The sequence below is a fragment of the Dreissena polymorpha genome, chromosome 11 (genome assembly GCF_020536995.1).
Source record: "Dreissena polymorpha isolate Duluth1 chromosome 11, UMN_Dpol_1.0, whole genome shotgun sequence".
Classification (NCBI taxonomy): domain Eukaryota; kingdom Metazoa; phylum Mollusca; class Bivalvia; order Myida; family Dreissenidae; genus Dreissena; species Dreissena polymorpha.
This window is the reverse complement of record NC_068365.1, coordinates 27,639,403-27,651,867: the sequence shown is the minus strand read 5'-3', so window position 1 is coordinate 27,651,867 and position 12,465 is coordinate 27,639,403. Positions and strand designations below refer to the sequence as shown.

General features: G+C 36.0%; 1 protein-coding gene across 2 annotated transcripts in view; it reads right to left on the bottom strand.

The window, feature by feature from the left end:
* The window catches only part of LOC127850755 (protein CIP2A homolog), a 46,074-nt gene that overhangs the window by 26,339 nt on the left and 7,270 nt on the right, over window positions 1-12,465 (bottom strand). For both annotated transcript variants that reach the window (XM_052384044.1, XM_052384045.1), the window contains exons 4-8: window positions 11,993-12,105; window positions 9,567-9,661; window positions 3,130-3,226; window positions 2,600-2,722; window positions 1,172-1,317 (exon numbers count right to left, since the gene is read on the bottom strand). In XM_052384044.1, the coding sequence (XP_052240004.1) occupies window positions 1,172-1,317; window positions 2,600-2,722; window positions 3,130-3,226; window positions 9,567-9,661; window positions 11,993-12,105 (574 nt within the window). The remainder of the gene's footprint in view (window positions 1-1,171; window positions 1,318-2,599; window positions 2,723-3,129; window positions 3,227-9,566; window positions 9,662-11,992; window positions 12,106-12,465) is intronic.

The following is a 12,465-nucleotide window of genomic DNA, read 5'->3' as shown; positions in this document are numbered from 1 at the left end:
CGTATGTCTGTCAATAAACCGGGCTACCGCTCTTATAGATTTATAGTAGCCGACGGGCCTGAGCTAAAAAAAATTTCAGTAGCCCGATCAAAAATATCGGTAGCCCCCGAGCTCCGGGCAATGGATTTGTGGGACACTGCTGTGTACTTAACTGACAAATAACATATAATTGGTATATGATAAATAACCTCAACCTCCTGCATGTGACCCTCTCGACCCACCGCAAATTATTGCAGACAAGTCAGAAGAATGACCAGCAATGACCTTTTTTTTTTCAAAATCGGACATTGGCAAACATCTAAACAAAATAGTTATCAAACAAGCGCACCGCATAACAGGTGCCACGCTCGGCTGCGAAAGCTTGTCAGATTATTTTTTTTTAGAGGTCACAGTGACCTTGACCTTTGACCTAGTGACCCAAAAATGGGTGTGGCATGTAGAACTCATCAAGGTGCATCTACATATGAAGTTTCAAAGTTGAAGGTGGAAGCATTTTTATTTTAGAGCCTATGTTAAAGTTTTATATTAGAGGTCACAGTGACCTTGACCTTTGACCTAGTGAACCCAAAGTGGGTGTGGCGTGTAGAACCTATAAAGGTGCATCTACATATTTAGTTTCAAAGTTGTGGGTGGAAGCACTCTGACTTAAGAGCCTATGTTAAAGTTTTATATTAGAGGTCACAGTGACCTTGACTTATGACCTTGTGACCCAAAAATGGGTGTGGCATGTAGAACTCATCAAGGTGCATCTACATATGAAGTGTCAAAGTTGTAGGTGGAAGCACTTTGATTTTAGAGCCAATGTTAAGGTTTTAGCACGACGTCTACGGCGAACGACGAGCTGGCTATGACAATACCTCGGGTTTTCTCCCAAAACAGCCGAGCTAATAAAAATCTACTAAATTTCATGATCATGAAAATATAATGATATCACTGAACCCAATCCACTTGAGTTTACCAGATGCCTTATTTAAGACATAAGTTCAGAACAGTTTGTGAATGCAATCTCGTCATTCAAACGGGGTAAATCAGACGCAAGGAGAGTTAAGTCCCACCTTTATATATAAAATTTGACAAATCCTTTTGAGGTACGAAAACGTTGTGAATGCAATCTTGACACTTAAAAGAAATGATCAGAAAAGAGAAGAAATCACGCCCCTGTAAAGTTTACCTGGCAAGGCATTTATTCAGCCTGGGAACTTTAATGATGTCCTTCATGAGATCCACTGCATATCGCCTTGTCTCTGTGGAGTCTGAGTCTATCAGCATGTTGAATATCATCTGAAACGTCTTTGGCACATTGGTGTCGGAATAAAACTGAAAGAGACCAAAGACTGGACTTGTATATCAGCATTTTTGATGACCATTTGCACTATATATATGGGACAGAAGTCTAGTCTGTCAGCATGTTGAAAGGCATATGAAACACCCTGACTTCTCTAAATATTGTTATCCATCTAAAACAAAAATACACAGATGTTAACTGGAACGGTCACTGTTGTGCCTGAAATACCCCGGATTGCCACTTTGACACAGGGCATTGGCAGCTTAGTTTTAAATGCTTCCTACCTGTGTAAGTCAATATTCATTTTTTTATAGAAAAGGTTGAGCATCATGCTTGACTGGTTCACAGATGGGTTATTTTAGTTCAGTCTGACTAAATCCTAAGTTTGCTGAAGAATATGTGAATATTTTTTATAGCAGAGATGAGATTGTTTGTGAGCTACATTCAACTGAGTAGAAAATAGAAATCACAAGTTGTGAGTTGAGGAGGTCAAAAGAAGCGCCCAATAGTTTTCAAAATTACGCGGTGGTGTGTTTACATGACTGTTTTCATTTCTCTGATTGCATTGCCAAATACTTAATCGATAAAATGTCTTAAATGTAATCTGTACCGATACAAAACTGCAATTGCAGTGATGTCATATTCATTGTAATGTGTCAAAACACATTTATTTCAGACATATCCTCTATTCGGATAATGTATTTTTTTTTTATAGGATTTCAAGAAGGTACAAGCTATCAGAAAATTTTACTTGCCCGATAAGGAGAGTTACCTGCAACTTTGACCTTCCGAACAACTTGGACCTCTCGGGCATCAGGAAAGTGGGTTAATTCTAAGATTGTATGTGACCAAAATTTGAACTCTGTCTAAATATTGTCAAGATAACAATTTCAACCATGTTTCATGAACATTGAGTCATAAATGTGGCTTAAAGTGTGATAACAAGGTTTTCTAAGATTTGACAGGGTGACCTTTACAGATGAACATGACCACGATTCAAATCCTGTATGACAGTTACAAACGTGATGTAGGCTAAGATATTGTCAAGATAACCTTTATATTAAGATTAGATAAATAATATGGCCTCTCGAGTGGAAAAATAACACCCCTACAAATAGCTTTACACCTATTTATTTTAGCTTGATTGCATAAAAATCCTAAGGCTTATTTGAAACGCTCTCGAGTCCATTTCCAGGGACTAGAACCAGTACTTGGTGTCTATGGGGGAGATCTAAAGTATGCTCCCATAGCGGGGATCAAACGCGTGAACTCCCGATCTCTAGGCAGACATGGCAACCCTTAGCACCAACATACCTTGGTCCCAAACTTCTCCTGCTGACAGATATTAAGCAGCAGAGTCAGAGAGAAGAGCACCATGGTCTGTGGCTGGTCTCCTAGCAACTTGGTGAGGGTCCGAGCCAGATCTAGAATGTTCTCCTACAAACGAGACGGAAATTGAACTTGAGACATTCATTATATTTGCCTTAATAAACCGCAAATGCAGCTGCTACTTGTGAACTCTACAGGCATAAATCAGGCACTCAATTTCTGTCCTACATTCATACATTGACTTGTTTTTGTACGTGTTTCAAGACATCAAAGAGGGATTTTCTTACATTTGTCTTACTTGATTCCAGTCTAAAACCCAATAAATTCACTTTAATAAAATTCACCAAAAATTCACTTAAATATAATTATTCATTAAAGTAACTGTCTGATTGTGGATGATATGCTTGACTGGGTTCAGGTCCATCCAACCTTTGAATATTCTTGCGATTTTAAAAACTTATAATCTGTTATATAAAACCTTACTTTTTGCAAAATTTTTAATCTTCAACACCTACATTATTTTTGATGAAAGCAAGGACAGAGAAGTTGTCCCTTGTTAGGTTGACTAGTACTCCCATTGCTGACTGGGTAAAGCCTGTCGTAGGGTAACACCTGAAATGGGGAACGTGTACTGTCAAATGTGAGGCCAAATTTTAGGTCATTCCCAAGCTCAAAAAGTATATCATTTTCAAGAATGACTTCCAACAATTCCCAATTAGTTTCCCACATTAAATATTTTTTTAAATAGAGTAATTTCGGGTAAATCCGACCCGTGTGTATTATCGACCACCAGTAATTTAATTCATGTTATTAATGTTCTTGTTATGTTTTTCTCAGAACAAGAGGGCCTGAAAGGCCCAAAGTCGCTCACCTGAGATAACAAGATATTATTGGGACAAATCTTCTGACCAAGTTTCACGAAGATCGGAAAATAAATGTGGCCTCTAGAGTGTTAACAAGGTTTTACTAAAGCCATATAAGGAAAAATGCCCCGCCCCCTGGCAGCCATGTTTTCCAACCAACCGGCATCATTTTTGAACTCGTCCAAGATATTAAATGATGAATCTTCTGACCAAGTTTCATGAAGAATGGACAGTAAATGTGGCCTCTAGAGTGTTGACAAGATTTTATTAAAGACATATAAGGAAAAATGCCCCGCCCCTTAGAAGCCATTTTTTTCAAGCAAACATTATTATTTTCAAACTCATCCAAGATATTATTGAGACCAATCTTCTGACCAAATTTCATGAAGATTCGACAATAAATGTGGCCTCTAGTGTTAACAAGGTTTTACTAAAGCCATATATAGCCATGATATAAGGAAAAATGCCCCGACCCTGGTGGCCATGTTTTTAAAGCAACCAATACCATTTTCAAACTCATCCAAGATATCATTGGGACAAAAATCTTCTGACCAAGTTTCATGATGATCGGAAAATAAATGTGACCTCTAGAGTGTTAACAAGGTTTTACAATAGCCATATAAGGAAAATAGCACCGCCCAGTAGTGGCCATGTTTTTCAACCAACCGGCATCATTTTTGAACTCGTCCAAGATATTATTAGGATGAATCTTCTGACCGATTTTCATGAAGATCGGACTATGAATGTGGCCTCTAGAGTGTTAACAAGATTTTACTATCGCCTTATATAGCCATATAAGGAAAAATGCCCCACCCCTTGGCGGCCATGTTTTTTAGCAAACGTAACCATTTTCGAACTCATCCAAGATATCATTAAGACAAATCTTCTGACCATATTTCATCAAGATTGGACAATAAATGTGGCATCTAGAGTGTTAACAAGATTTTACTATAGCCATATATAGCCATATAAGGAAAAATGCCCCGCCCCTTGGCAGCCATGTTTTTCAAGCAAAGGTTACCATTTTTGAACTCATCCAAGATATCAGTGGGACAAATCTTCTGAGCAAGTTTCAAAATAAATGTGGCCTCTAGTGTGTTAACAAGATTTTACTATAGCCATATAAGGAAAAATGCCCCGCCCCCTGGCGGCCATGTTTTTCAACAAACCCGCATCATTTTAGAACTCTTCCAAGATATTATTGGGTTGAATCTTCTGACCAAGTTTTATGAAGATCAGACAATAAATGTGGCCTCTAGAGTGTTAACAAGATTTCACTATAGCCTTACATAGCCATGTAAGGAAAAATGCCCCGCCCCTTGGCAGCCATGTTTTTCAAGCAAACGTTACCATTTTCGAACTCATCCAAGATATCATTAAAACCAATCTTCTGACCAAATTTCATGAAGATTGGACAATAAATGTGGCCTCTAGAGAGTAAACAAGGCAAATATTGACGCCGCACAACGGACAACGGACAAAAGGGATCACAAAAGCTCACCATGAGAACCTTGTTCAGGTGAGCTAAAAATATAAAGTTGATCGGCCTCCGTCATGTTTGACGTCATCGCGCACCATGTTTGATGTTTACATAGGAAGAGTGAACTTTCGAATTTCTACCAGTAAAAATTAAACGCATCAATAACGGTACGTAGTGCTGTCTGTTTGCATTGAATTTTTGGTTTGATACTTATATGATCAATCGTATGTATATCTGGATAAAATAAGCCTTGCAGAATATTTTTTTTAACATAATCAATTGTTTACATTGTAACAAATATTACAAGGGGGGGTCGATATTACCGTATGAAAAAATAACTGTGTCGGGTAATAGCGACTCACCTCGCAAACACTTGCTCAATTAACCATTAACTCCATCTCCGTTCTCTGCAAAAGATTCGAAGGCGGAGCTATGCATGTGCTATTATTCAATTTGACGATTGCCATTGAGGAACAAACACATGATTGGTTCGGCATGTTAATTGCTAGACAAAGGAAGCCAATTTTGTCAGCGAGAAATTTGTCGCTTTATTGCTTCAGACAGGAAGCGGCTTTCCTTTGATGACGTCAAACTGTCAATTCATCCAGAGTGCAAATTTTCGGAAGACTTTAACTGACTCTTTGTTTACAATTCCATTAAAAAAACAACACTTGCTAACATTTAACTTTGGATTAAATTAACAAACTAAAGCAAAAGCGAAGTTGAAAAATCTGATTAAATTAAATCGCGTCAGTTCAAATACATGTAGGACGTTTTGCATTGATATCAAGAAGTTTTTATGACAACAACAACTTTAAACAAGAGCACCGCCTTGCGGGTGCAGACCGCTCATCTATTTTCTTTTTAAAGGTGAAGGGACTCTCATTTTCAATCACAAAGGAGGGAGGAGTGGAGTGAAGAGGGGTGTATAGTGTGGGGTTGTGGACATTTATTACATTATCTTCCAAAAAAGCGAAAAAAAAAAAAAATATTAATAATCGGGGGGGGGGGGGGGGGGGGGGGGGGGGTTTGGGTGCGATGGTTGGACGGTATTTCAAACATAACCGTTTAAAAAAAAATGGGGGGGGGGTATAGTGTGAGGGTGTGGTGATAATTTGTGAGATGATCTTAAAAAAAAAAAATAAAAAAAAATAAAAAAAAAAAATTGGGGGTGGGGGTGGGGTGGGGTGGGGGTTATAGTGTGAGGGTGTGGTGGTCATTTATTTGTGAGATGATCTTAAAAAAAAAAAAAAAAAAAAAAAAAAAATTTGGGGGGGGGGGGGGGGAGGGGGGAGGGGGGGGGGAGGGCACGGGGGATGGTTTGGGTGAAGTCTATTGTGGTATGTCAGGTAAGAGTAGTTTCATCAAAGTATCAATCAAATCTAATCATAAATAAAGAAGTTATGGCAATTTTAGCAAAATTTAATAATTTGACCTTGAGAGTCAAGGTCATTCAAAGGTCAAAGTAAAATTCAAGTTGCCAGGTACAGTAACCTCATGATAGCATGTAAGTATTTGAAGTTTGAAAGCAATAGCCTTGATACTTCGAGTGGATCGAAACACAAAATTTAACCATATATTAAAAGTTACTAAGTCAAAAAAGGGCCATAATTCCGTAACAATGACAACCAGAGATATGCAACTTGTCCGTTTACTGTACCCTTATGATAGTTTTTGAGTGTTCCAAGTATGAAAGCAATATCTATGATACTTTAGGGGTAAAGTGGACCAAAACATAAATCTTAACCAAATTTTCAATTTTCTAAGTATAAAGGGCCCATAATTCCGTCCAAATGCCAGTCAGAGTTACATAACTTTGCCTGCACCGTCCCCTTATGATAGTTCATAAATCTTGCAAGTATGAAAGCAATAGCTTTGATACTGTAGGAATAAAGTGGACCTAAACACAAAACTTAATCAAATTTTCAATTTTCTAAGTATAAAAAGGGCACATAATTCTGTCAAAATGCCAGTCAGAGTGACATTACTTTGCCTGCACAGTCCCCTTATGATAGTTAGTAAGTGTTGCAAGTATGAAAGCAATAGCTTTGATGCTTAAGGAATAAAATGGACCTAAACACAAAACTTAACCAAAATTGTCAATTTTCTAAGTATAAAAAGGGCACATAATTCTGTCAAAATGCATGCCAGAGTTATCTAACTTTGCTTGCCCAGTCCCCTCATGATAGTAAGTAAGTGTACCAAGTTTGAATGCAATAGCATTGATACTTACTGAGAAAAGTGGAACTAAACGCAAAACTTAACCAAAATTTTCAATTTTTTAAGTATAAAAAGGGCACATAATTCTGTCAAAATGCACGCCAGAGTTATCTAACTTTGCCTGCCCAGTCCCCTCATGATAGTAAGTAAGTGTACCAAGTTTGAATGCAATAGCATTGATACTTTCTGAGAAAAGTGGACCTAAACGCAAAACTTAACCGGACGCCGACGCCAACGCCAACGCCGACGCCAAGGTGATGACAATAGCTCATAATTTTTTTTCAAAAAATAGATGAGCTAAAAAACATGACGGAAATGATGCACTGTTTCTTTTTAATAGGAAAAGAACGCACTGCAGACCTTTATCCCGATCTTTTACTAGCAGAAATATTGTTAAAGCATAGGTTTTCCGCTAAAAGTTAATCAAAGTGTGTATCTGAAGTACACATCACGATTAATTAAAACTCTAATTACGTCATATCTAAGTATAGTAGCAGATATTTACTTTGCATGCCTTGCATCGGACTTGCTTAGATTATTTATACATACGGTGTTAATATCATAAGTGTTTCTCAGATTTCTAATGTTTATTAAAAAAATGGATTTATACATACATCTGAATTAAAAAAAAAACCTTAAGGGGGTCGATAATTGCCGCAAGGGGTCGATTTTAGCAGAGGCCATTTTGACTTTAAACCGTTTCAACCATACACTTTAGTTTGAGGTACAAGTAATTTCATTGGCTTAAATTATCCAATCAAACTTGATATTTATCACTAAATGGTCGATAATACCCGAAATTACTCTAATTTGGAAGATTTGAACCTTAGAAAATATCATGTAAAAACATTTTTAGAATCAATTTTATAGTATTTGCAAGCAATTTCAAAACATTTAAATACCCCAATTTTAGTCAAAACAATGCGAGTGTTCCAATTCTAAAGGGACCCAAACCAATCAAAAATGGTGAAAAACCCCTGTTATATGCCATGCTATTTTTTTACAAATGCAAGAAAAAAACACTGGCTTTAATTTATCAATATAATTTTCAAATAAATGAATTGTTTCTTAAATTATAAAAACTGTAAATGTTGTTCTTGGTTTCCAAATAATACAGTAAACAAATGAGATCATCAATGTTTAATGTTGAGCAAGTATATAGATGATATTTCCGTACCTGTACATGGTTTAACAAGACTATTGCCAAGCAATAAAAGTCCCCTACTGGCTCCACCATTGTCAGAAATTCCACCATTGTCAGAATGTTTTTTTTATTTGTTGCCATAGCAACCAGATTTTTTGACGTAGGAACAAAATGAAATAACGTGCATAATGTCCATATTGCCATATATCCATGTTCAAAGTTTCATGAAAGAATATTAAGAACTTTTAAAGTTATCGCAGGATCCAGAAAACCACCATTTTCAGCAGTATTTCCAGTCTATTTGTTGCCATAGCAACCAGAATTTTTGAATAGGAACAAAATGAAATGACGTGCATAATGTCCATATTGCCGTCTATCCATGTTCCAAGTTTCTTGAAAAATATTAAGAACTCTTTAAGTTATCGCAGGATCCAGAAAACCACCATTTTCAGCAGTATTTCTAGTCTATTTGTTGCCATAGCAACCAGAATTTTTGACGTAGGAACAAAATGAAATGACGTGCATAATGTCCATATTGCCATCTATATGTGTTCCAAGTTTCATGAAAAAATGTTAAGAACTTTTAAAGTTATCGCAGGATGCAGAAAAGTGTGACGGATGGACGGATGGACGGACAGACAGACAGACAGACGGAGCACAAACCATAAGTCCCCTCCGGTGAAACCGGTAGGGGACTAAAAAGATTATTTATTTTATATCCATTTGAAATCAAAGCAAATAAATGTACAACCTTTGTAGTCTTTAATTTCTCTGATCACTTATGAATTAAAAAAAACACAACTGAAACCAACAAATATCAGTATATTTTTACCATATTATTTTGGACAGCATCAATAACTTAGGGTAGGAAAATGTAATATTTAAGGCACTTATCCTGCAGTACAAGTTCTAGTGATTTTTCAATCTTCCTAGTGAGGTTTGTCTTATGTAGAAGTAGGGTTTGCTTAATAAACAATGTATATTTATAAAGTTTTTTTAACACAACAGTTTTGCATATAATATAAAATAAAACAAGATAATAAACTAAATTTTACCATGTTGTTCCCCTCTTTTTTGAATTTTCACACCAACAGTTATAGTAATCATTTATAAAAAAATCCCTAGATTTTTCGGACGACCATCCATAATATTCTGCTTGTCCTAGAAAAAAATCACTCGTCAGGACAAGTAAGGTTTTCTTGTCCTGATTGTCGTACCAAGGGCAACACAATATCACCCACTTACACGTGAGTGAGGAGGAATCGCACCAGATCCTCCATATAGAGTTCTTGAAAGCTGATTCTCTGTCCATAGGTGACCTTTTGTAGCAACTGTAGGGCCTAGAAACAGATGCCAGAACAGTTTAAGCCTAAAACTGGAGTACACGTTGTTTGCTATACACCAGTAAAAGTTATTTAACATACTTGTTCTTTGTTTATTAAAATGATTGACTATTCACTTGTATGTTCAAAATACAAAGTATTTGTTTGTCAAGAATGTGCAATGTTGGTCGGAAGCACTAGGTCTTTATTACCATCCAATGTTAACATGATTATTGATTGAACAACTACATTAAAATGATATTATGGGCATTTTTCACTGTTGAGTTGAGCTGAAAAGAAATAACAGTTCAAAAAGAGTTACCGGTAGTTTAAATGTGGTAACTGACCAATTATCTGCAACTCATCTTGCTACTAGTTGTTTATAAAAATGTATAACATGACCTACGCTCCAGGAGTGAAATAACTAATGCTCAATTTTGTTTATTACAAGGGTGTTATTACACTAGTTACAGTAATTACTCTAAGTTTTTGGACACTCCAAGTTTTTCGACACCCTCTTTTTTAGCCAAAATAATTATTTTTCGTGACTCTTAATTTTTGGACATACAGGTTTTTATTCATAATTAATGTCTCTTAATTTTCCGATAGTATATTTACTGCGCTATTCTACAGACTTCGGCACTGTTTTCGTTTATCTTGTGACACTTTGATCATGGATTTTTACAACCGGATTAAGGTACTAAAACAGACAGATGCGTGCCTGAGGGCAATGGACCATTACATTCGCGTGATTGGGTGAATAACCATGTATACAGTAGAAAGTAATGCATTCACCCAACAGCATTTGAAACAGGGTCGTCTTATCAAAGCAGTATGTTTTCTTTTTTTACTTTTTATTATATATCATTACAGGCAACAGTTAACAAAGCTGAAATGTTCTTATATTTATTTCAAGCAGAAAAAGAATGAATCACAAGAAAATTATTGTACATTGATTTATGGCATTTATTTCAATATAATAATAATTTTCGGACGCTTTAATTTTCGTCTCTAAATTTTCTGACACCTGTAATTTTTAAATATTCTTCGTATCTAAATATTCGGATACTAAATAATAATTGTTTTTAAGTGTCCCAAAACAAAGAGTAAATACGGTATATAACTGTGAAACTACGTCATTTATGACGTCATTTTTCCAGCGAATTTCTTCAGTTAAACTCTTTTACAATGTGAATAAACGTTGAAAAGAGCATAAAATAAAAAGACAATATGTTGGTCATGTTATAAATAGAATCTTAGATTCGTGGTCATTTTGTATTGAATTTATTAAACTCGTCATCTAAATGAAGATAAAAACTCGTCAAACCTCGTTTTTATCTTTATTTAAATGACTTGTTTAATAAACTCAATACAAAACGACCACTCATGCAATTTCCTATATATATATTATAATTTATATTCGATATTTTACATGACTCACCCAGTCCTCTAAGCCGAAATGATCCGTAAAACAAAATTGTGTCTTTGTGTCGTATGAACGAATCTGCACTAAAACTAAATTTAGATTCACATCGTACATCAAATCATTTCTGTCGTCAGTTGTAAAAACGAAAGTACGGTTGATATTTAAATGGATTATTTGTCTCTTTCCAGGATATTGTTTTAGTATGTTGATGCTGCATTAACAAATATAAGTGTATATGAAGTGAAAACACCAAAAATAAACAACGGTTGCGATAGACACCTATACAATTAGCATATACTGTTAGATGCCCATAATATCACTTTAAGAAATATACAGAACATTCAGAATTATCTTAATATAAACAAGAGCTGTCTCCATAGGATGACATATGCCCCCCAAAAACGCTTTGATAGAAATTTTGAGCATTTTTCGAAACCTAAACGCAGATTTCGAAACCTAAACGTGGACCCTAAGTTCAAGGTCAAGGTCAAAGGGGTTAAAATTTGTGTGCGTATGGACAGGCTTGTCCATATACACATGCATACACAATATGAAGGTTATATCTGAAGCGACAAAGAAGTTATGAGCATTTTTCGAAAAACCTAAACACAGACCCTAGGTTCAAGGTCAAGGTCAAAGTGCTCCAAATTTTTGTGCGTATGAAAAGGCCTTGTCCATATACACATGCATACCAAATATGAAGGTTACATCTGAAGTGACATAGAAGTTATGAGCATTTTTCGAAACTTAACACAAAGTGTGACGGATATACAGACGGACAGACGAACAGTGTGATCACTATATGCCCTCCTTCGGGGGCATAAAAACAAAAATCTGAAACACATTTTTTATTGAGCAAATGCTTTTATATGCAGTCATAGGCTAGTCAGGCACATGGAAGTGCAAGATATGACTAAAATTACCTCAACAGTGAGGGTATCACTATTTGATGATCCATTGTGTCGTATCACGTTCACTAGGGCCGGAGTCAGGGAGAACTTTTCATGTAGGCTCTCACGAATATGGCTGTCACAAACTGGGGAGAAAGACAGACACTTTACACAGATATCTTATCCAAATAAATTTCCAGATATAATTATATTTACTTTCATTATTTTTTTGGCGTAGCTGTATACGCCAGCTTTTCACCTTACCTGACCTTTGTAACTGTCCAATAAAATTCAAATAAATTAAATACACTTCATTTATCCCATAGGCTGATTTGAGCATACGATCAGAACATTGGAAACATGTCCGCGTCTTTGTAACACTGTTTTACTGCGTGTTCAGCATGAATTTTTTTATCTCTAATGAAAAGGCTTAATAGATAGAACAGTTTTACACTCAATCTCGACATCAATACAGTTTGTGCGTGCACCTTTTATTTTCAGAGGAT